The sequence below is a fragment of the Podarcis filfolensis genome (genome assembly GCF_964270895.1).
Source record: "Podarcis filfolensis genome assembly, chromosome: 2".
NCBI lineage: Eukaryota > Metazoa > Chordata > Lepidosauria > Squamata > Lacertidae > Podarcis > Podarcis filfolensis.
The window spans coordinates 69,142,475-69,167,728 of record NC_139605.1 but is presented as its reverse complement, the minus strand read 5'-3'; the positions used below and the strand labels follow the sequence as shown (position 1 = coordinate 69,167,728).

Here is a 25,254-nt window from a genome sequence, read left to right as displayed (position 1 = left end):
TAATAATAATAATAATAGTTAATAATTTATTATTTATACCCTGCCCATCTGGCTGGGTTTCCCCAACCACTCTGGGCGGCTTCCAACAAAATATTAAAATACAGTGGTCTGTTAAACATTAAAAGCTTCCCTAAATAGGGCTGCCTTCAGGGCTGCCTTCAGATGCATTGTACATTCAAAGTCTTCAGCTAGGGCAGAATTCAGCAGCCAGGTTGCTCACTGGAGCAAGACAGTTTGAGCATATTACACCAATCCTGATCTGACTGCACTGGCTACCAATTAGTTTCCGGGCCCAGTTCAAATTGCCGGTTTTGACCTATAAAACCTTAAACGGCTCACGACCACAATACCTCAAGGACTGCCTCTTTCCATATGAACCTACCTGGACCCTGAGATCATCTTCTGAGGCCTTGCTTCTGAGGTCTGGAGGGTGGCAACACGAGAACAGGCCTTCTCTGCAGTGGCTCCCCATCTGTGGAATGCTCTCCCCAGGGAAGTTTGCCTGGCGTCTTCATTATACACCTTTAGGTGACAGGCAAAAATGTACCTTTTTAACGAGGCCTTTGGTCGATTTCATTGACATCCTATGCCCTTTTAAAATGTGTTTTTTGGGGGGAGGGGGTGTTATTGGGTTGTTGTTTTTATTTTGATTATATATTTTGTGGTTTTATATTTTGATTTTGTTCTGTGAACCTAATAATAATAATAATAATAATTAATAATAGCAGCTACTACCACCCAGGCCAAGCGGTGAAAAAAGGCATTCACCTAAGTAATATTTGCGAGCATTTTCATTATAATAAACTGTATTTGTTTTATTTCAGAATTGTATAGCTTTGCTCCTGCATTTTGTGAAAAGGCTTGCCTCGATCAGTTTTCTTGAAAAGGAACTATATACTCAGAAGCAATTTTAGCCCAAGCTTTGTGTCCCTTTTAGGATATCCCTGTAACCTCAATAAGACAATTTTTGTGGTGGCAAATATGGAGCAATAGGCCTTCCTAGCTGTCCAATGTTTTAGACAGACTTGGACTTCCTTCACGCCCATAGAAACTCAACTAGGAACTTAAGGCAGTAAAAAGAGGCTTATAAACCCTGCCATGCCAGGTAGGAGGGAATTTTGGCTAAAAATGTTCTCCTCCGAAGTGTTCCTTCAGGGCCTGCCACCTTATCCGAGAACCACCCTACTAAAACCTGTCTATCAAAGCCAGTTCACTTTCTCAATGGCTTCCTTCCTTGCAGAGAGAACTTATTTCCAGCATCCATCTGAAGCTACAGACTCTGTGGCTTGAGAGGGAGCTGATCGAGTCTGAAGCTAAGGGGTATGCTGTGCGTGGCAAGGAGCTGGAGTCCCTGGTCCAAGACCTGTGTAAACCCAATGAGTACGAGCGCTACATGATGTTCATTGGTGATCTGGAGAAGGTGGTGAGCCTGCTGCTGTGCCTCTCCAGCCGCCTTGCTCGGGTCCAAAACGCTATGGAGAAAATGGATGAAAACACAGATGCTGAGGAGAAGGTGAGTTCCAAGGCAGGAACTGAGGGGAGGCTGTTTTACTATATGCCCTTCAAGATATGACTCTTCTGGTTGCCTGAACATAAATTTCTAAATCTGCTGCAACAATGCGGATTCCATGATTAATGGTGCTTAGGATCCAATACGTAATATTGACCTTCAGCAGCTTGGGTGCTGCTGTGATGTGGCTGATCCCAGGCTGTTGCTGGTAACATTTGAAGGAGGGTGTATGTCACTTGTCAGTAATGGGGTGAGAAATCACCATGTTGTCAGCTGTCCCCTATCTGACTTCTGCCCCTCAGAAATCTTGGACAATTTTTCAGTGTTCCACAATGCGAAGGTCTCTCAGGCGAAGTATTAACTCTTGTTTGGAGACTGAAACTAGACACACGGCATAGGAGACAGCAGAGGAATTGAGAGTGGGGTGTATGGGATCCCTTTCATCACTGGCCATTTTCCCCTTCAAAATTATTTCCATAAAGCAAAAGATGGGTAGAAAAGTAGACAGAAAGCTTTTGTAAAAAAGAAAGTAATAAAGAACAGGGAAGTAGCTAGATGGGTAATGTTTTGCAGCCTTGTCTCTACTGCATCCTCAGGCTGGCAAGAAACTGTTCATACATTTACTGTGTGTTACATTTAATTTGATCCTCTTTCCACCATAAGCTGTACTTGGTCAGACAAGCACAAATATTTCAGGGATGGGGGATCATTCTGCATCTTCAACGATGTTGGTAAAATACATTTGTTTGCTCCAATCACATTTCTGTCACTTATTGGGTCCATAAAATACACCACAGTTAACACGAGCCATATTGAAACCCAGCCAGATGGGCGGGGTACAAATAATAAATTACAATTACTCAGAGTCTCTGCTGTTTTTATGTAACTTGCTCTGGTAATACTTTTCGTAATGAGGAGCAGATAATAAATATTATGAATAAATAGGCATCCGTGGGCATTCTCTGGGCACGATCCAGACTCAGATTCATGGTAGATTAATTTAGGGCATGATAGGAATCAGTTCCAGTTTTGTTAAAATACAATGCAAGTTCTAAACACGAAGTGTTAGGAGGACCAGTTGACTGACATCAGTACAGAAGGAAATATTCATTGCATTTTATAATGTTCGCACACTAATTTCTGAGTTGTTTTCGTTGTCTTTAGGAGTCATTAAAAGAGCGGCACAGACTCTTGTCCAGGCAGCGGGAGGATGCAAAGGACCTGAAAGAGAATCTGGATCGGAGAGAAAGGGTGGTGTCGGGTATTCTTTCCAAATACATGACTGAAACGCAGCTTCAGGACTACAAGCACTTTGTACAGGAAAAGACATCACTATTGATTGAACAGAAGGACCTTGAGGAGCAGATTAAGTTTCTTGAAGAGAAACTGGAGAGGTTGGAGAAGAGTATTCCTACTTAAAGCCATATTAGCAGGCCACTTGGTTTCATGAATGAAACGACTGTGCTAGAACTCCATCTGTATCCATGGAAACATTTAAGAAGGGAGCAAGGCTGTGTTTGGTGACTTCACATAGGCATCTCCGTACCTCAGTGCTGACAAGGGCTTAATTGGCCCAGGCAAACATTTTTAGGAGAAAGTGACAAAACCTTAACTGTAGGTGGCAATGCATTTTATCTTGGAATGACTGATGCAATGCGTATTGCCTTTCATTAATGAGCTGGTGCGCTGTTTTTCTTTCCTGCAGACTGCTGGTCTGTTTCCAGACTGACATCATCCCAATAAAGAATATATAAGTATCATAAAATGTTTTCCTCTTTCTGGATGGAGTGGGTATTTAATTGACAGGCAACGTTCACGTTTAAATGTGAAACACAATAGCACCAACTCTGTGGCACAACACTTGCAGGCCTTTTAACAAACTCCTTTTCCAGTTTAACCACAGGGCTTCCCTCTAACAAAAGGAGCAGCTTGCAGGGCCAATAACTCTGGGCTCTATGAAACAGTCATAAAACTCAGCCTGGAGCTATACACGTACTAGAATTGTTTCTTCGGAACGTGGGTGTGATGGTTCTAGGGGTTGCTCGTGCGTAAACCGGTGCAAACACCTGGCTGTATTGCCTGAGTGAACCTTTTCTGTCCGTGGCTGTCTCAATCGCTGGCAGAATCCGTCAGTGGGCGTTTCTTAAACTTCTTCCAGCAAAGAAGCTCTTTGACGCCTAGTCTCCTCCTACTCTCTCTGCGCGAAAGCCTTCTGCGCAAGGAGGGCGTAGGCAGCGGAGGACCTCTACTCTCCCCGCTGGTCCCCGGCAAGGAGTCATGGGACCGCCTCGCCGCTTCCCCCATCTGCCCCCCTTCTCCACTGGTGCTACGCTGATTCTCTTCCCCAGAAGATGGGCTGCCTCTCCCAATCCCGGGACGCTCTCTGGAATCCCTCTGGATTTTGCTCTCTCCCTCCGGCACTGATGGCAGTTCCCTGACAGTGGGTGTGCAGGATGTTGAGGAATACCCCTTTCCAGCTGCCTTTCTTTCTTGCTCCCCTACCTTACTCTTACTAGGTGTGCTTAAAATTCTTTGCAATTTCCCATATACAGCCATATCCTTTTCAAAATATGTACCCAGATTTTATGTGAAAGAATTGATATCCTATGAATGAGTTTTTCTGGACAGCATTCCATTTAATTATAACATTCATTCCTTAAGAAGCAACAGACATAAGAAGCTGTCTTATACTGGGTCCAACCATTGGTCTGTTCTGATGGGTGCTGGCTCCAGGGATTTGGCAGTTCTTCACCAGAGCACCCTCAATGCTTCCCCCCGCCCTGCCCCCCCACAATGTGGAAGAGGTAGGTCATTGCCTAATAATTCTCTTAAGCTGAATCTGATCTTCTTGAATACTCTGTGCAAAATGGAAATGATAACACTGTTAGAGTGCCTCTCTGCTGGCCTTGGCCAAAACCCAACTTTGTCACCTTAGAGTGTTGGGTGTAGAGGGCATAACTTTCCACTCGGCTAATCTATTCCAAATGCTGGTTGTGTTTAATACATTTTACAATGATTGATATATTAAAATGTTCATTTTCTTTGATGCGAGAATCTCTCCTCTCTAATTGTAACATAAAAATCGGAGTGGGGTAAATAAATACACATGGCATTTCTAGGCATTTAAAAATAATTAAACCAAAACCAAGTACCTCAAAAACACAGGGTTTGGTGCAATATACAGCTCCAGGGAATGTACTCTTCCAACTGGCCATATGCTATGTTATGAATTGTTTTGCCACATCTTCCTTTCAAACACCCACCACCATTTGCACATTTGTCGGTTACTTTGACTGCCTTTGTCTAACAGAAGGACAAGGAAAGGGTGCTGAATGAGAAAAGGACAGAACCGGTGGACTAGAACGATCAGTTCAAGACTAGGATGGGGAACATAATGTTGTTGGAGTACAGCTCCCATCATCCCTGACCAATGGCTGTGGTGGTTTGGGGCAGATGGAAGTTGGAAGTCCAACAAAATCAGAAGGGGCAGTTGGTTTCTTAAACCAGAGAAGGAACACTGCAAGTCTCCAATGGTTAATTGCAGTTGGGATGAGCAAAAGGGCTACCTTTCAGATCTGGTTTTCCTATCAGAGGTAATAGCCTTCTCTTACAATCAATCAACAACCTGAGATACTGTGTAGGAGAAAGAGCTAGTATTCCTGACATTAAGCTCAGTTCCAAGGAAACCCTTTTGCCCATCACAGTTGCAATTAACAACTGAAAACTTGCCCATGACTTAGGCCAGGGATTGGCAACCCAAGGCCCACGGGCCACAAGTGGCCCACGGGAGTCGTTTAACCAGCCCACGAGCAGCCCCTGAACCAAGCCGCCTTCTCAGTGAGAACCTTCCTGACCCCTGACTTAGGCCGTATGCATCCTGTGCGCTCCCACTGCCTGTTTGGGAAGTGGTGTGCACGTGTTAGCCACAAACCATATCTCTCTTGCATCTATTCTATTGTTTCTTACGAAATACTGCATTTTAATGCATTTCACCCCAAACCAGCTTTGATCCAAACTGAGAGAAAGAACAATCCAGCTGCATTTTGAGCCACAGCCTTTGGTCTCGTCCACACTCTCACTTGTCCTGTGCCTATAAACCACGGCTCAGAGCAGTTTTCTGCTTGTCCCATGCTTTCTAGGCATGCATCTGAGTGGTTTTGCCTTTGACCTGCTGCTTTCCCCCGGGGAACCTGCTTTTTAGTGCTAAATCAGAGCAAACATCAATCTGGAGAAAACCCAATCAATGTTTGCTCCGATTTAGCTCTAAAGATTGGGTTTTCTCAGGGGAAAGAGGCTGGGGCAAGTGGAAGTCTGGATGAGCCCTTAGCTGCAGCAGCACAGTCCTAAGCAAAGGAAAATAAGCTCCACTGCGTTCAATGAGGCCTGGAACCTGTGCAGATGTTATTACAACTGGCTATGTTCTGTAGCTAATTCCTCTACCCTAGTGTCACATCACCTTAGGAGTACATCTCTGGGAATACTGAACTCCAAGCATGCTAACCCCTGTACCACAAGACAGAGACACTTGCATTTGAGGGACTTTTGTCTATGTCATTTGTTGGAGGCTGTGCATTTACATATCCCCTGCACTGGTGAATGAGCACCTTCTAGTGGCAGCAACGGATCCTTTCGCTTGTTCCTCACATTACTGTGCACCAAGTGACTATGACCTTTTTTCTGCACTGTTGTATAGCCCAGTAGCTGTGAATCAAACCGGCCAGTTGCTACATGCTGCAGTCTACAGGTACAGAAAAGGGTAGACACAGCACACATAGAGAAAGAGAAGAAACACAATATTTAGCTCAACAACTTTGCCAAAAAAAAAGCTCAACAACTTTCCCGTCTTGATTTTCAGTGTTTGAAATATGGCAACCCTACCTTACAACACAATATTTAGTATTAAACATCCTGCTTCATCCTGCTTTGCCTTCTCTGGATTCATTAGTCCAGTGGTATCCCCCTCCACACACATAAACCCTCCCCAAATGTGCTCTGCAGGGTTTGGGGGAACCTTTGTAACAATTTTAGGCTTTGCATGGGGCTGGAGAAGAGGGGGGGTGGAAGGTCAATTTGTGCAGAAATCCTTGTGCTGATGGGAGATTTGCTTAGTGCGACATTGGCTACAAGCCTTAGTTTAGAGAGCTGCTTTAGAAATGATTACTGTTTTTATTTTTAATGTTAATATTAATATTCTGGTCTTATGGCTGAGGATTGTGATATAGGTTTTGATTGTTTGATGTTTGAATGCATTAGCTGCTTTAAGTTTCTTTCATCCTTAAGTTGGTAGAATATATGTTTTAGGATAAAAATAAAAATACAGAGGCTGAGGCCACTCCGATTCATGGAGGTTTGGGGTCAGGGCTTGCTGCTGCACTCAAATTCCTCTTGGCAGGAATGTCATACTATTTCCATTTATCTGAGCTGAATTTCGAAAGCACAGTCTTCCTTCCTTTCCCTTTCTTTTTGAAGAACAAGGCATAAGACAAACAGCAAGAGCAAAGCAGATGTACAGCCTAGATCTAAGTCAGGCATTGGCAAAGATGCCTCCGATCAAAGGTCTATCTTGCTCAGGGTTGGGGAATTTGCTTTATCCGGGGGACCACATTACCTCATGGACAGTTTTGCAGGGGCCACATGCAAACAGTAAGCTTGGCTAGAGGCAGAAGTGTGTGGAGCAAAAGGTGCGACTTTTACCTTTGTACATTGAAAAACTGAGGTTTCTACACACATACAGCCACATCGCAAACACATCTCTTTAGCCTCCATCCAGGCAAGCAGTAGGCATTATCCCACTCCCGGGATGCATGCCAGCCATGCAAAGGCACCTGAGGAGGAAGAGTGAGGCTGTTAAAGGGTCAAGCCTGGGGAAGGGGGCGTGGCCTGGGAAGAGAGGCCTGGAGGGGTGCATTCAGTCCTGTGTCCTGAGTTTTCTCACCCTGATCTAGTTCATCATCTTGTTTCCAGGAAGCCTGGAAATAGGTACAGATAAGAGGGGTCAGAATATTTGCCGTTTGTGTCACTTTTCCCGTGCTTATTCATAAATGCCTTCCACCCTATGTCCACACTGGTTTATAGTTTTTCATTTTTAATCCATACAAAAATTTGCATTTAAAGATTATACAACTCCATAATTTTTTGAGCATATTTCCTGTACATCTCTAAATATAATTTCTCTTAAAATACACATTTTTGAGATGTTGTTTTTGCCAAGAGCTGCACTGCAAAATCTGGAGAAGGGCCAAATCTGAAGGCTACCTCTTGTTCCCATCCACACTTCAGCTCAGGAGGAGGAGGAGCAGATCAGTTCACATCTGAACTTGAGAAAGATTAAATTCCACAAGGCTCTCTTTCACTCTCTCTCACACACACTGAATGTAGGTTCACACACCAACTATCACAGTCAAATAGACAAATTTGTAGAGGCTGCTATGGACTTAGATCAGCAAGATGTCAAAATTCCATATACCCATATAGTGCAGTTCCACCCCTGCGAACGATACAATTATCTTCCCCCTCCCTCCCCCATCTCATAGTACAGTTGACTTAACATACTGTATGATAAGATAATCATAGGTCATAGGTGAAAGGTTAAGACAGCAGCCACAAATTGCTAAATGTTCACCCCCCTGCCTTCAGCTATGATAGCCAAATATGCATTAGATTAAGCAACCGAGCTCTTTAGATCTTGCATTCCATAGCCTGTTCAAAGAACTGGAAAATTACTGGTTTGCAAAGCTACAGGGGACTGTAACCTCCCCTTTTGCTCAAGCGGCTTAACCAGCTGGCTCAGTTATTACACACATTTCAAAAACTATATAAAGAAATCGATGCGTTCCATCGCTACTTCCATCCCACAGGATCTGCAAGCAGCCTGGGAATAGTCACTTATTATTCATGTGCGCCTTTTCTCTTAGAGCTCCAAGGTAACTCAGAGCTGAAAAGTAGGTGTCAAGAGAGAGTGCTTTCTGGTTATGTAAGGTTTCATAATTCTGATATAACAAAGTGCAGTGCAGGCAGTAGCAGAAGAGGTGGGCGTAGAAATAGTAACAAGTGAGATGGGGAGGGGGAATACATACAGGCAGGAGTGGGAAGCAGGTGAGCGTGTAAGAGGCAGAGCAGGACCCAAAGGAATATGCTGGTGCTGTTTTTTACATTATCAAGCACCTGTGTGGAAAGGGGAGGGTGGGAGGGAAAAAGTGGGAATGATTGAAAGTGTGTTTGAGTGGCAGGTACAGTGGTACTTTGGTTCTCAAACTTAATCCATTCTGGGAGTCCTTTCGACGGTTCAAAAACCAAGGCGCAGCTTCCAATTGGCTGCAGGAGTTTCCTGCACTCAACTGGAACCCACAGAAGCCGTGCTGGACGTTTGGCTTCCCAAAAATTTTCACAAACCGTAACACTCACTTCCAGGTTCGCAGTGTTCAGGAGCTGATTTGTTCAGGAGCCAAGCTGTTCAAGTACCAATGTACCACTGTACTTGAAGGTATTACGATTTTCCAGACAATAGCATGTGTGAACTGGTATACTCACAAATTCACACGCAAATCAGTTTAGTGTTTTTAATTGGTGTTCTCTTAAGATGTCCTTTGAATGCAATCATAATCAAGAGCACACAGTCTCCTGTGGAGGCTAGGCTAAGGTCTTACCTTAAAAATGACTGGCCTCTGTAGAATTCCTGCTTGTTGCTCTATTCTTGAGGCAATGGGTGCGTATCTGCAAAAATGCACAGAGTTTTGTATTAGCTGCATTCTCAAATGTAACTTGGAGCAACATGGTGCTTAGTACCATAGTAGGTTTAGAAATAGTTGCAGTTTTGCCATGCTGTACCCATCTTGCAATGTCTGGTATGTGAGACTAGCGCATGAAAACACAACTATTTTAGATAAACTTTATTATTATTATTATTCGTTTTCACAATTTTATACATTTTAACTTTAACCATTTCAAACATTAAAATAAAAGGTTCTTTTGAACCTTCGGACCTCCTTCCCTCCCTCCATGGGTTCCATATTTAAGATTAAATTCACTGCATCTTTTACCATTGTCCATCTGTTATATATCCATATTTACCATAGTTGATTCCACATTACAAGTGTCATTACATCCCTGCCAATGATTTTAACTCTTGAAAGTGGTCTTTACTATTTTAGATAAACTTTTACAGGGTTCTGACCATGGGAAGTATAGTCCACTTTGTCTCCTACATATAGGGATAGTTTGTTACCTCTGTGTAATTATATAAACTGAAGTCACCCCTCCAGAGTCTAAAATGGAGACTGTAATGTTGAATTTTACCAAGGAGTTTAATCGATGTCTGGGCAGATTGAAAATGGGAAGTAACATAATGAAATGCTTCTTTGTACAGATATTTTTTTTAAAAAAAATACTACAAATGGAAAGCTAGTCTGGGGAATGGCTATAGTGAGCCCCTTCCTATGTCTTCTAGTTTTTCTAAGGAGAAGCTTTCATCCCATGTGCATTCTGAGGAGATACAGCACAGATTCAGACACAGATGAATTGCCTCCATTAGGACACTGCCTGCATAAGTCTTTCTCTCTCCCATCATGGGTAATGTCTCCAGATAAAGCTTTCTTCGCCTATCAGCAACAGAGAGCTGTGTGCAGGTACAGTGTGTGATAAATGCTTTGTGGCTCACTCTTACCCTTTTCATAGTTCTCTGCAAAGTAGCTGTAGAATGGAAGATTAAAACCCTTCAGTGAGCTGTACAAGTGTTAGCCTTCAAAATCTTATTATACTGTGTGAAGTACCAAATATAATTCCTCCATGGAGAACATAATGAACTAGACATGTGCACTTTTTTATATAATGGTAATCTTGGTGGGATGTGAGAGAAGTTAGGCATCCATGTGCTAAAATCTCTCTGGCTCATGAGCAAAGCACAGCCTCGCAGCTCTCTTGCTGAAGAGTATTAGGAAGAATTTAAATAGGGAGCTGCATTATAAAAAGTCAAACCACTGGCCCACCCAGCTCAGTATCTTCTTTTGCTGACTAGCATTAGATCTCCTGCTTTTTTCTACAAGCAGGGAGCATTCCTAGCCCTATCTGGAGATGCCAGGAATCAGCCTTTTGGATGTAAAACATGTGCTCTCCCGGTGAACTAAGCCTAGCTCTCTGATGATATTGCTACATCCTGTATAAAATACATCTGTGTACAGCACAGCAGAAGCCCATACACAATACAACCACAACCTTCAAGTTACTAACTTGTGCTGCTGCAAATTTGTTACATCCAAGATTCAAAGGCAGAAATCGAAGTGATGATATCACTGATACTGTGTTTGATTGAATTACAAAACAAGCAGCACACTTGGGGCTGGAAAAATACTTTCAAATGTTGCTGATACAACATCTTCAGGTATTTGGGTCAGGCATGCAGTCTAGGATTCTGCCAAAAACACCCCCCCTGCAACATGGTGGCAAGGCCTTTGCACAATACAGCCTCTGACTCCTCTGGCTTCTTGTCTGCTTCAGATTCCTCCTGCAGCTTGTGAAAAACGGTTCTATGTTTGGAAATACTCACACCAAATCAAGAAATAAACTGACATGTGAAAGTGTCAAGAAGCTTGTTCCAATCTGGGCAAAGCTTCAGTTTTTAGAAGTCCGTGATAAATATGACAAACATGAAGAAGCAGAAACTGATAGATCAGATAAGCTTGCACCCATTCTCACAAAAACCAAACCTCAATTATTCCATCTGAAACAGTATTTATGAATTGTACCCACCAGTGCAAATTGTGACTTCTGGTTCCAAGTGCAGGCCCACAGAGGTCTTCTGGGGATACACTCCCATCTTGTGACCTGCACAAGATCATAGGTGCTTTGGAAGGGACTGTGCTCTCTCTCACACACACAAAAACCGAGGAGTGTGCATTCCATTGTGTCTGGGCTCTTCATCTGGATCTCTAAAGCTTCGTGACTCTAAGGATATAAAGGAGTCGTGACCCACACTGTGACATGGGATGCTCCCTTGCATTGAAAACCCTTCTCATGTGGCATCCTGGCTCCATTCAGATTCCCCGTGCACACACCCAGCAGGCCATGTGTTTACTTTACAGGGTAAAGTTGGAAAGGCTGTCTGGCCCAAACCCCATTTAAAGCTAAAGAATCATAAAGAGGGAGAGCAGTTGGTCAGCAGTAGGTTGCAACTGGGTGGCAGAATGAACAGGAACACAGGTCGCCTGGTAACCATCTTCCTTAGTATAGTGAGATGTACTGCATTTCTATTTAAATTATAGTAATTAATTCCGAGTGTACAGCTATGCACAAAACATTAGCAGATGCATTTTTGTCTCTTTGAAAATAGATACTCTCTTTTGTTGTACTTTTGTGTGTGTGTGATGCATAAACGGCCACCTACACAGCAACTATAACCTGTGCATTTGGACTTTCCTGGAATTAAGCTACTGCCTCACCTTCTGCAAAGTTCAAAGCCCTTCTGGTTGCTCTCATGAGCAGCTGTGTTGCAGTGAGATCTGTGTGTGTGCAGCTCTCCAGATTTGGTTTTGCATTCCGGAGACTCCAGAGTTAATTTGCACATGCAAACCCTCCACACTCTTCCCTTTAATGCACCAGGCCAAGACATGGATTCTGGCTGTGGCCCTGTTAATTTATAACTGCACAAACTGAAAAGTTGCACAGCAGCAATCACACAGGGAGGCAGTGCTGGTTCTGAAGCAAAACCAGACCCCGAATTCCTAAAATAGCTCCCCAGGGTCCAGCCAAGTCCATAAATTCCCTCCACCCCATTGCCAGCCGTGGTAAAACTTTGTCTGTGCTAACTCTTAACTTAAAGGTGAAAATGCTGCAAATTATATTTCAATGTGGATTTTGAATGAGCGCGGCCAAATTACCTATACAGAGCATTGTTCTGTATCAGAGCAATATAAAACACATCTGCTTGGGGGGCAGAAGAACAACCATATGGTTTCACTTTGAATACTGTATCTTGTGCTTAGCCACTGGCAAACTGTGGGTACAGCTTCAGAGACTGTTTTCTATCTTCACACTCTACAACATATGACTCACGTATCGTTTTTCTTTGGGTTCTCTCTTACACTACTGGCAGTTCTGCTGCTCTCTATTATACGAACCAACCTTTGGTCTGATATCTCCTCTAAAATTTCAGTTGCGTGGATCATAGACTGCAAACTCGCAGGTGCACTTAAGAGAAAAAGACAAACAATAACTTTAGCCATTATAAGAAGGCATCCCACAAAGTGAAAAGTAGGGCCAGTGATTAATCAGGGGCAGGACCCAGGAAACGGAAGCAGTAACTAACCTCAGCATCATAAGCAGGGTCTGTCCCTGCTAAATGGGGGCAGAGGATGCACATGCTCATTTGTTTTCACTGCAGACAATTACTACATTGTGCCTAGCCAATGGCCTGCACCAAGGGCATCCTGTGAAGATCCTCATTTAGAGGTTTCTTCATTACTGCATTGGCCCTGGAAACATCAATTGCTGTCACGGTGCCCGGCTTTACTTAGATTCACATGCAAATCAAACAACAAAGCAGACCAAGGGAATGTAGGTCAATGTAGCCAGAAAAGCAATACATAGAGCGAGGGCCAGAGAAAACAAAATCTATGCACATGGTGAATTAAAACAATGTTTTCATAGAAGCAGCACTGCAATCTTTCATGTTTTTCTCTCCCATTATTCAAAATAGGGGTCCACAATCATATACAGCTATTTTCCATCTTCGAGGAAGTGCAGAAAGTAACCAGATCTCAAAGTACCTGCAGAGCCAGGGTAGAAACAACTGAAGGGGAAATGGCAAGCTGCCATCATTTTCAGAAGTTGTGCAACATGATTCTTTGTGTGTTTACAAAAATAAGGGCTGCACAGACGATCTGATTGAAACACAAGTATTTTTAAAAATCTGAGTTGCTTTACAAAAATGTATATTAGATCTTACTTTTTTAAAACTTCTGTTGCAATATCTTTTTAAACAAACTGAGCAGGAGGCACCTAACCAGCCCCATTCATGAAAGCTCTGTGTGAGGACTTCTGCTTGCACAACAGGGCTTTGCTCCCCCTTTCTCCTATCCCCTGCACACTTCCTGTACCCCCTAAAATTAGTTGTGGGGATTATGAGAACCCCCCAGAACAGCACTTGAGGGGAGGAGGGGCATCGTTCTATCTGTCAAGCTGCAATGTACAGTGGAGCAGCTGGAAGATCACAATGTTGAATTCCACCCCATCAGATTTTTAAAAGAAAACTAAATTTAAAACAAGTATGTTGAAAGCTACACTAATAAATCCTAAACACTAAACCATGTTCATCTGTGAAATGTGTGGTTACAATTCAGAGTTGAGCATTTACAAGCAAAAGGATGTTTATGCTTGCATTAAAGTTAGTTTCCCTTCTAAACCATTTCTTAAAAGAGATACTAGTCAACAGAACGCACCACGTTCCTAATCCCTTGGAAGACTAAACCCCAAACCTGAATCCCTGCCACACTTCCTTTCTCATTATGTTGAGAAATCCTTTGTTGTTGTTTAGTAGTTTAGTCATGTCCGACTCTTCATGACCAGAGCACGCCAGGCACTTCTGTCTTCCACTGCCTCCCGCAGTTTGGTCAAACTCATGCTGGTAGCTTCGAGAACACTATCCAACCATCTCATCCTCTGTCGTCCCCTTCTCCTTGTGCCCTCCATCTTTCCCAACATCAGGGTCTTTCCAGGGAGTCTTCTCTTCTCATGAGGTGGCCAAAGTATTGGAGCCTCAGCTTCAGGATCTGTCCTTCCAGTGAGCACTCAGGGCTGATTTCCTTAAGAATGGATAGGTTTGATCTTCTTGCAGTCCATGGGACTCTCAAGAGTCTCCTCCAGCACCATAATTCAAAAGCATCAGTTCTTTGGTGATCAGCCTTCTTTATGGTCCAGCTCTCACTCCTTAGGAGTCCGTAAATGGGCCACAGTAGCTTAAGGAGTCTTACACATCTAGTGATAGAATCTTTAAGCCAAGACCAGAAGTTGCACATTTAGACTTCATTTCAATTCTGCGCAATCATATTTTCATTTCTTTAGAGAACAAAGGTAAACACCTACACCTAACTGAACTTTAGTCTGTGGTAGCTGGGTGTGGGCACCTTGCAAACTTAGGCCTCAGGAAAAGCATGTTTATGGTCTGGTGACAAGATGTGCTCTGCCTACAAATTCAGAATGGTTGTTGCAGAGTCACTGAGATGACTGGAGTAGGGCACTGTGGCATCCTTGTGTGGTTGTGATGCAAGGGTACGTGCTGGGGGCCCCTCCCTACCATATGGAGCTTTATGCGTGGGCAGCTTGTGGGTATTATTCATACAGTCCTGACTGGTTGCCACGAGAGGTTTGGACTCTGCGGGAAATTTCAATTCAATTTTTCCATTTTCTAGTTCTGTGTTTTTCTCATTCCTTCTGAAGCTGTGCACACACTTTGGATATGGGGGTGGTGGTATTCTGCTGGTGTAAGCAGTATTGTACCTCCAGTGCAATATGTCCTGATGTAATATGAGCATAGGATTGTTACATTACTAACCTGCAGTGGGAGAGTTTATGTTATTATCAGCATGACAAAACAATTACCTTGGGTAATAGGACAAGTATTTTCTCATACATTTCAATAATCATAGGCTGAATTCTTTGTATGCTTTACACTGAAGGAAATGACTAGTTGCTTTGATGAGGACTTTGTCAATGCAAGAACCAAAAGATTAATCCCACACATTTTTATAATAAAAAGGAAGCTCTGTTGGGACTCTGCTCCTTTGAATTACCCACTGACTCATTAATCTTCTATACCTTTACAAGGGTGAAGTAAGTCCTATCAAACCATTCAAAATTAGGTAGACAAGGGAGCACTTCATTTCATAATATTCAGCCAACACTTTATATGAGCTGTTTTACCTTCTTGCAACCATAGAATATATGTACCATATCAATTTGATAATGTATTTTCTTTGCTCAGAAGGAAGCAAACTGATTCATGGCTATGCTCCTTTTATAATCTAAAGTAAAACACATGAGACATTGTGAATAAAGGGTTGTTGTTTTTTTTGTTTCCCGTTGTGGTAGTTATATATAATTTGCTTGTGCAGAACAATTACTTCTAGTATAATGAGAATGCTGTTATTTACTGCTCATTCACTATGTTAATTAACTACAGCTTAGATAACTAAAGTGAATTAATGTCATTGTTCACTAGAAATGGGTAATGAACCATTTGATAACATCATTGATTCATACAGTTGCAAAGTCTTTAGGGGGGGGGGATATTCTCTGTACTGCTAAGTCCCTGCCACACCTTACAACATAATCCAAATGGATTTTCTAAATTTTTGTTTACATTTTAATGAAAAGTTTCAGTGGAGCAAGGGAAATGAAAAAAGAATGAAACAAAAAGAAAAGTGTTCCAAAAGGTAATCCAAATGCTATTTGTTATTCAGTGGTTGACTTTCTCTCTCTTTTCCTGGTAAGGCTCTCATGACTTCCATGGGTATGTGATTAGTAAAAAAAACTCAGCATGCTGTAACTTTGTGTATAAATGCAGTGATGCCAAAAGTGTCAGCTGACATGGATAATATAGTTCTGCTGGTCATGTAGTTTGGGGCTGCACTGAACTAAGTTAGATTCAGAGTAGCTTGATTGAAATTAATGAGCCTAGGTTAGTCATGTCCACTAATTTCAATGGGTCTACTCTGAGTAGGACTAATGTTGGCAATAACCATTGTTCTAAGAAACCCCTAGTTTCTTTAAGGAAAACTACTACAGAGTTGCTTGGAAAGCTAGCGTAAGGCAATACCCACTCTTAGTCATACTCAGTGTATACATTCATTATTATCCATCCATTCGTTTTAATAAGGCTTCTTTGGGAATGACTTTAGTTGGATATTACCTATAAAATATTGCAAATGAAATACGCATGTTACATATGCATGGCACTTGTTTTCATCTTTGATTAATAAATCAGTCACACTGGAGAAACAGTCTTTGCATTTCCTTTAGTATGCAAGTACAGTGGTGCCTTGGGTTACATACGCTTCAGGTTACAGACTCCGCTAACCCAGAAACAGTGCTTCAGGTTAAGAACTTTGCTTCAGGATGAGAACAGAAATCATGCTCCGGCAGCGCGGCGGCAGCAGGAGGCCCCATTAGCTAAAGTGGTGCTTCAGGTTAAGAACAGTTTCAGGTTAAGTACGGACCTCCGGAACAAATTAAGTACTTAACCCGAGGTACCACTGTATATTCCTTTTACAAACACCTGCTTCACAAAGAAAGGGGTTTGGAGAAGGTCCACTTTTAACAGCAAAGTGAGCACATGGCCAAGGGCTGGTAAACCTCATATTTGAAATCCCTGAGTACTTTTCTCCTTAGCCAACCTTTAATATAAGAATGAGCTCAGCTGCAGGTTGTTTTGCAATCCTCATTCATCTGCCCAATGGCTGTTAAAACTGAACCCACACTCACTCCCCTCTTTCTGTGTGATTTAAACACCCATGTCTGGCAATGTTTGGCCCTAGCTCTACGCTGGATTGAGCTTGCTATTTTTATTTGCTAAGAATGGGAACAGAAACAATTTGTTAGCTACCCATGTCTTGAGCAGATAAAGTCAACAACTTGTGGAATACTTTAGCAAAGACTATTATGCATATGCACACATAGGTAGCCAGATAGTAGTACTGTATTGAGTTTATTAAAGCAAGGCAGATACAACATTCCAAGAGCCAACTTGTGCCACAGCAGGGCCTTTGTTTACTAGGCCAAAGTCTGACGTAAAAATCAATAAAGGTTACAGCCATTGCCTGTTTGGGCCCTTGATGTATTCAGAGATTAAATGTGTGACACATGAGACTGATCACTAATCCTTTCTGAAGTGAATCTGCTCTTCTTCAATAACAGAATTTAAATTATCCCAAAACTGCAACTTCTGGAGGAGGGACTGGATGTATCGCTTGGATGAAGCTGGTACACAGCACTAAAATCACAGCTACTTTGCTCTTCCCCCTGCTCTTGCAAAGTAGACAATGGTTTGGCATAGCATTATGTTTGAACCTGGAATTGTGGTTTGTCTCTTGCAAACAATCCATGAGAAGCCAGGAACAAACCTATGAACTCAATGTTTGTTTGGAGTTAACTGTAACTGTGATTTAAAGTGATCCATAAACCTCGCCACAGAATTAGGTTAGAAGTCCCCATACAACGCCACTAAATAGTCAATTGTATTAAAATCAATTTATACTGAACTATCATCCATACAATTTTTTTAATGGTGGGACAATAACTACCCTTATTTACAAAAGGCTTTTAGTTCATGCAGAGCATTATTCAATCAAGATGAGTATCATACCGAAAATGAATTTTCACAGAGCCACAATGTCTTTTTAAAAACTACCCACAGAGCCTTACCACTTGACATATTTTAAGTTAGTTATGTCATTGAGATGCAAACTTCTTTTGAGTGTTTAATGATGGCTGATGGTGCACCTAACATGCCCAGCCTTAGTTTACATAAAAGTTCGTCACCAGAAAGACACCAAAACATGTCAGTATTTACATAATATACAATATAAAAATAACTATCTTAAAGAGCTATATTTCCATTAGTCTATTCCTCATATAAAAATATGTACCCTAAATAGATTTTTCCTTTTGTTACATTTTTGAAAAGTTATACTCAGAGGACAAGAGGTTTGTATATTTTGTCAAACTGTTATGGCATTTAGAATCACACAGGTTTTCATTAGTTTGCAAAAACTATTATATATATTCTCTGAATAAAACAAGACATATCTCCACCTGCAATCTCAGCCATGCCTACTCAGAACTGAGTCCTATTGAGGTCAATGGTGCTTACTCCCAGGTAAGTGGGGCTGGGATTGCAGTTTAAGTTGATAATATAAATACAGCACTGAGGTAGAGATGCTTAGGGCTTTTTCTTCTCTTTTCTTTTTAAGTTGGCTAGAGCTGGTTCTCCAAATTCATTGTATATTTTGTTTTCTGCATGCAGTAAAATTCTTACTAGGAGGCATTTTTAATACAAAGTATAAAATATAATGAACTGCCCTTCTCTCCAGCATGCCACTAAAATTATGTATCCCTTTTCAAACATAATTAAAACTGTAATTTAAAAAACTGACATTTTGAATTTTTGGCATCTGCTTTAAAAGCCAAAATAAAGCTTTACTACGGCATAACTGTTCCTTCCTTTTTAAACATAGGGATCACAGATTCACTGAACTGTAAGGTGGATTTCATAAGAATTGCATCCAATGCAAACTATTACAGAACATGTTCAACGTTTTTAATACTAAATATGGCACAGCATTAGGAAGGCAGCACTACCTTTAATTAACTCATTAATCTCTGCTGACAGGCATGGATGGGATGCAAAGAACCTCCCTGAAATGATTTTCATTCCCAGATGAGAAGTTTTTAGAGGCTATAAAGGAAACATTTTGTTCTTTAAAAAATGTGCATGCCGTGAACTGAACATAGTGTTTGTTTCAAGATGTACTGCTTTATATGCAGTGGCATCTATCTGAAATTGACATTTTTATTCCCGTCCTTTTCAGACATGCAACTCAATCCTATTCATGCTTCCTCAAAAGGAAGTCAATTGTATTCCATGGGACTTCCTTACTCCCAAGAAAGAGTCTTAATCCTATACAAACTCACCTGGGAATACGTCCCATTGGCTTGTGTATTACTTCTGTGTCTGGGACTTAACAAAATAAGGGTCTCACATTAAACTCACTCACTAAAACAAAAGAAAACAAACCAAGCCCTGCATGAAATGTCACATGGATTTAGTAAGGGTAATTTTTGCTGAGCAAAACTATTCTCAGTGAAATGTATGAGGCAAAGATCACATTCAGGAATACTGAATTCAACTGGTATACAACCCTATAGAGAATGCATTCAGTCCCTGGATTAGACATCTAATGAGAAACATATTTAAAAACACAAAAGCAGAAGTATTTCTGCAAAAGAATAAGCAACACATGACTGCTTCAGTATTCATATTATTTTGATTTCAGCAAGACAGAGCCTAGTGACCAAAAAACAACTCTGAAACTGGTCTGCGTTTTGTCGTTGCTTCCTCTTGGTCATCTTCCACTGCCTCAGATAAGGAAGAATAGGACGAGAAAGTCCCTCTGGACTTCAGCTTCCTCCTTGGGGTTGAGGCTGCATTAAAGAACTTATTGAGCGTAGCTGGTTTCTTTAAGCCTTTGGTCAGCTCATAGAAAGCAGTGTCATCAGACAAAAGCCCCAGGACAGCACTAGTGGAACTCAAAATGGAAGCCGCCACTTTGGGGTTCTTCTTGATGGAGGCGTTGTGTCCAGAGACCGTGTGAAGGTGGGGATCCCGCAAGAGGTGTCTGACTGCAAAAGAGGAGCCCTCTTTCAAATATTGAAAGGGTTTCTTCCCACTGTAGTCTCTCAGGTGAACGTTGGCGTCGTAATCCCTGACCAACTGGGCGATGACTTCCTCTTGCCCATGTATGGCGGCGATGTGGAGCGGGGTATAACCGCCATAGGACTTGGAGTTCACATTGACATGAGCGCCACCTTTCTCGGCCACCTCGATGACTTTACCCAACATCTCACAGTTCCCGCTCTTGGCTGCCCAGTGCAGAACGGTGAAGCCGGTCATGAAGTCCCTTTTGCTCGCCAGGTTCTTGTCGCTCAGCAGCAGGCCGTGAAGCTGCTGGGACCACTGGCCGGCTGTGGCCTTCACCAGCCACTCGTGCTCAGCGGCTTCCAAAGGGACGGTCGTAGCGGGACAGTCCGCTTCCTCACCCACCTTCTGAGACTTCGGCACCCTCCTCAGGTAAGGGGAGCTAGACCCCATCTCTTCCAGCTGACGCCTCTTCATGTAAGGCGACGTAGAGGGGGTGATGACTGGGAGCCCCACCTGGAGCCAGTCTTTGACTTCGGGCTGCTTCGGCTCGGGGCTCGGGTCCTTGGGCTCCTTGGCCCCGCTGGCAGGCAGCACACAGCGCACGGGCAGCATGCAGGGTTTCTGGGGGGCAGCTTTGGGAGCCAACTTCTCTTGGTCCCCGGGGGCTTTGGGTGCCTCCATGCCCTCCTTTTGAAACAGGCTCTTCAATTGGGACACAGGCATTGTTGGGCTCGCCTCAGGTCCGCTTTCCTGCTCTGGACCCTCTGGGCCGGCATGGCAGGCAGGCGCCAAAGTGGCCGAGCCTTCCTCTCCTTCCTCTTCCTCCTCCTCCTCGCCAGAGCGCCCCCCAGCGGGCGCTGCGCTCACTTCCGCCTCCTCCAGGCGCCAATTCTTCCTCAGCACCACGAACTTCGCTCCGTCTTCCTCCTTCACGACGGCCACGTTGTTGACGAAGTGCTTAAACCGCTCGCGGAGGGCGGCTCGGGCTTCGGGCTCCCCGCCGGGCGCTTCCAGGAGCGGCTTGAAGCGGCTCAGCAGCTCCGAATTGCGCACCTTGCCGCCGCGCTCCCGCAGGAAGCCCAGCACGGCAGCCTGGCTCAGCTCGGGCTCAGCCATGCCCGCCTCAGCGCGGACAGACGCAGCGCGGGAAGAGAGAGAGTCGGCGGCGGCGTCGCGCGCTCTTTCCCGGGCGGGTGAAGCCACCTGCTGCTGCTGCTGCCGCTGCCGCCGCCTCTACTGAGGGAAGGAGCAGCTCTGGCGCTCTCCCAGCTGGCCGGCAGCGCGGCGGGGTGGAGTGGAGGAGAAGGAAAGGCCACCCACAGCCGAGGTGCCTGGGAGTTGTAGGCGAGGACACACCTGAGGCGGAAGCCCCGCGCGCCTCTCCCGAAGCCGAGCGCGGCTTCCAGGCACCGCCGCAAGGCTCTCCCCACCCCCGCCTCGCTTTCCCAAGTGGTTGCGCCCTCAAAGCGCGCATCTCGGGTTCCATCCCACGCGAAGAAGATAAAAGCGAGGCGCATTCCCCTCCCCGCGCAAGTCAGAAATGAAACATTCCTACACTCGTTGCCATTGATTCCCAGGAGCGGCCGCGCGGCCAGTGGCAGGTTGGACGGCTGCATCGCCATCGCACCGAGCTAAACCAGCAGCTCGTTGATCGAGCGTGGTATCCAATGCGGCGGGCATCGTGGACCGGGCAGAACCGCTTATTTGCTCGTGCAGCCGCCTTGAAAATATTTTCATGGGTGTTCGTAGTAGTAACCTTGCCTGTGCACGTTGTAATAGAATGCTCTGATAAGGAGAATTAACGCGTCTGCAGTTGCCATCAGCGATATCTGGTAGAGCAAGAACCGCAGAGGGAGAGGACATATTTAGGTGAATATATATACAGACCATTCACCCACTCTTATTGCTACGCTTACTTGTTTATAATCCGGCTTTCTCTAAGGCTGTGTACACATTGCCGTTTACTCGGGCTCTTGGGCGCTCCCACTGCTGGTGTTTGAAGCTGAGTGCACGTGAGGATGCTAGCCAGGATCCATATGCATCCTGTAGCCGCTAGAGAAATTCTGCTGTTTGATGCCAGCTTCCATCTGATTTGAATATGCAAGCTGTGGTTAGACTGAGGTGTGTACACTTGACACAGCTGCTGCTTGTCCACAGGTGAGAGCCTCACTGAATAGGGCAATGTTGAATTACAGCTCCCAGGATTCTTTGGGGGAAGTCATGTGCTTTCCGTGTGCATTGAATGCAATCTAACTAGAAAGGTGGTCCTACATTTTGGGCTTGTACACACTTCCTCTTGTCCTGCTGCTTCCCCCTGGGGGAACCACTCTTTAGCACTCTATTGGACCAAACAGCAGTTCGGGTTTTCCATGCATTGTCGTTTGTTCCTGTTTAAAGCTAAAGAGAGGACGTGCTCTACTGGCATGTTGGCAGACGAACTCTGCACCACAGAGATGTCTGCAAATGTGACTTGAAGACTGACAACATCAACCCCATCATGTAGTAATTTCTTGCAGACGACCACAGTGCCTGGAGACAGACAGTCAACTTGTTTATCCATAGCAATGACCAGAGGAGAAATGACCACTGGAAGAAGCACAGAGAGAAGAAATGCCATGGTGCATCTGCAGCAGCGCAACCAGATGCCTACATCTGCCCCAGCTGCAATAAAACATGTCTCTCCCGTATTGGTTTCTACAGCCACTGCAGGTGCTGTAACCTTCCAACAATCTGACTTCACCCCCAGAGGCACGCTTCTCCATTGGCTTCTGAGAAAGATGGATGCCAACCCAACCCTAACCTTTTAGCCAAGAGGTGGAGAGAAAATGTTACCTTACTCTGAACCCAATCAGAAATTTGTAGAAGCAAAAGAATGCTAAAATTATTCTTGCTGCATGAATAGATGACACAAATGACCACCTCCCTCATGTTTCCATGTCTGCCATGGTAAGTTATTAGATACTATATAGTGGACTGCATTTCCCTTCCTTAAGTGATTTTAGAAGAAGGAATAAGCTTTGCTAAGAAGTTATCTTCCATCTCGATAATATTGCACAGTCCACCCTTTCGCTACCTACAGCTGGATATGGAAGAGATTAAAGGGGTCGGGAGCAACAGCATTTTTTAATTCCACTTGCCAAACTAACTTCTAAAGGCAACGGATCAAATAATTTTTATAGCAAGATTGCCAGGGCTAATAAAAGATGCTCACTTGATTTATTTCTGCCACAATTTCCTGAAGTAATGAATACTTTTTGCCCTCAGTTATCAAGCCAAAGCCGCAGCTTTCAGTACAATTATTGAGGTTTGTAAATTGCATTTTTATTGTTCCCAAGAACCTCTCATCTGTATGCATCTCAAGCTGCAGTTCTGGTGACACATATATTTCCAGCTGTCTATTAAATCTGCCTGCTTCTGTAAGGCATAACAGTCCATAGGTTTACATGTAGGGAGCGGCACTCAAGTGCAGGGACACAAGTGAAGCACTTGTACAGTCATACCTTGGAAGTCGGATGGAATCCATTCTGGAAGTCTGTTCGACTTCCAAAACGTTTGGAAACCAAAGTGCGGTTTATGACTGGCTGCAGGATACTCCTGCAGCCAATTGGAAGCCGTGCGGGATGTTCAGCTTCCGAAATCGTTCGAAAAACAGAACACTCACTTCTGGGTTTCGATCATTCAGGAGCCAATTTGTTCGGGAGCCAAGGTGTTCGGGATCAAAGGTATGTCTGTATTATACATGACTATGGTGTGCGGGTTTTTTTGTCATAATTGTTTCAAATATATGAAAATGTGCTATTGTTTTTATTGCTGATGGCTTTTATTGTGAAATCACTTTGAAGTATTTGATGGGAGGCAATTTGTATGTGGAAGTAAATAAATACATTTCTATGAGCAGGAGCAGGGTAGGTGGAGCAGGGGCTCCTCTGTACTGGCACCTTGCATGGCAATGGCATCCTAAACGTTTCTTGGGTCCACTAGGGCCTCAATGAAACTGGTACCACCTTGCTGATGTGATGGTCAGGATGGGTGCGGCAAGTGTGGTGTTCCCTGCCTTGCTTGCCCAAATTGTATCTGGATATGACAGTTTTAGTGGCTCAAGTCATCGTTTACTCTGCAGCTCCTGGGACTGTTATGCAAGATTTCGTGGTTTAAATTTAGCATTCTGAAAGGAGCATTGCACTGCTTTGGACTGCCAAATGAATTTGTTATTGTAATGTAATTAAATATATTGCTACATGAAAATGAATAGGATCATGCCTTTTTAGGTTTCTGAAAAAAATTAGAAGTGCTCTGCAATTCTTGCCTCTAGTCCCTGTTAATACTAATGTATGCTTTGGCAAGACCAAAAAGGCCTTTTTGCAGGAAGACTACACTACACAACAGTACCATGTGTTTGTTTTCGTTTTGCTCTCAGGGTCATGAAATTAAATCCTGATCTGCCCAACTGTTTGCAAGGGGGTGATTTTGTGCCAAATCTGCCGGGGAGGCAGAGAGTGGTGTGGTTTTCTTAATGTCTTTCAAAATCAAATGGGAAGGTGAAAGTGGATGCATGAAAACATTAGCAGACCTTTTAGCTGTGTTAGATGCTTGTACAACTAATGAAAGCAGCTCTGGATAGACTCTTCCAACAGGGAAGGGCCATGAATCAGTGGCAGAGCATATAATTTGCATGCAAAAGCTCCGGGTATCAGAGAGAGTATACCTCTGAATACCAATTGCTGGGGCACACAAATGGGGGAAGTGTTTTTCTGTAGCTTCCCCTACAACTGGACACATACTGAGCTAGATAAACGTGGTATAAATCAGCTTCTTATGTATCTAACAGTAGTCAGAAATATTTAGTGAGCCTAACCACCTTGTGTGACTTTCGATCCATACAGCTCAGAGTCATATCATATATTCACTAACCCCCATTGTGTCAAGGCACTGGTTCCGATTGTGCATAGCCTCTCCTGACCCAGATTTAATAGATAAGTAGTGCTGGGTGCCATTGGCATCCTGATAACATTGTGCCCCACATATTCTGGTGACATTCCAGGAATGTCTGCAGCTTTAAGCCTCTAGAGCGCCTGGTCTAGAAAAGAGGTATCAGTGACTGGACAGTAGTTGTCAAGTGCCTCAGGGTTCAGGGAGGGTTTCTTCAGGAGGAGATATACCACCACCTCCTTCAAGGGACCACCGTCTCATGCGAGGATGCGTTAGTTACCTTCTTCAGCCACTCCCACCCCAATCTGTTCAAACAAGCCAGGATGGGCAAGAGTTGAGGCGGCAACTGCTGGGATGGACAGTCACAAGCACCTCATCCACATCTTCAGGCCTCTGTAACTGGAACTGA

The 25,254-nt window shown here is 43.7% G+C and overlaps 3 protein-coding genes across 5 annotated transcripts in view; 1 reads left to right on the top strand and 2 right to left on the bottom strand.

Moving 5' to 3' along the window:
- SHROOM1 (shroom family member 1) overlaps positions 1 to 3,275 on the top strand; it is a 45,901-nt gene extending 42,626 nt beyond the window's left edge. For 2 of the 3 annotated variants that reach the window (XM_083600076.1, XM_083600077.1), the window contains 2 exons: positions 1,241 to 1,513; positions 2,675 to 3,275. In XM_083600076.1, coding sequence (XP_083456202.1) covers positions 1,241 to 1,513; positions 2,675 to 2,929 — 528 coding nt within the window. In that variant the 3' untranslated portion in view covers positions 2,930 to 3,275. The remainder of the gene's footprint in view (positions 1 to 1,240; positions 1,514 to 2,674) is intronic. The other variant, XM_083600078.1, reaches the window with a different exon arrangement.
- The window catches only part of LOC310756345 (uncharacterized protein), a 34,025-nt gene that overhangs the window by 3,111 nt on the left and 5,660 nt on the right, over positions 1 to 25,254 (bottom strand). Inside the window, exons 2-3 of the mRNA XM_083600176.1 lie at positions 9,157 to 9,223; positions 383 to 522 (exon numbers count right to left, since the gene is read on the bottom strand). Of these exons, the coding sequence (XP_083456302.1) occupies positions 383 to 522; positions 9,157 to 9,223 (207 nt within the window). The remainder of the gene's footprint in view (positions 1 to 382; positions 523 to 9,156; positions 9,224 to 25,254) is intronic.
- On the bottom strand, positions 17,188 to 21,235 carry SOWAHA (sosondowah ankyrin repeat domain family member A). The gene has a single exon (XM_083600153.1). It carries the CDS (start codon positions 21,030 to 21,032, stop codon positions 19,563 to 19,565), a length of 1,470 nt encoding a protein of 489 aa, XP_083456279.1. The 5' UTR covers positions 21,033 to 21,235; the 3' UTR covers positions 17,188 to 19,562.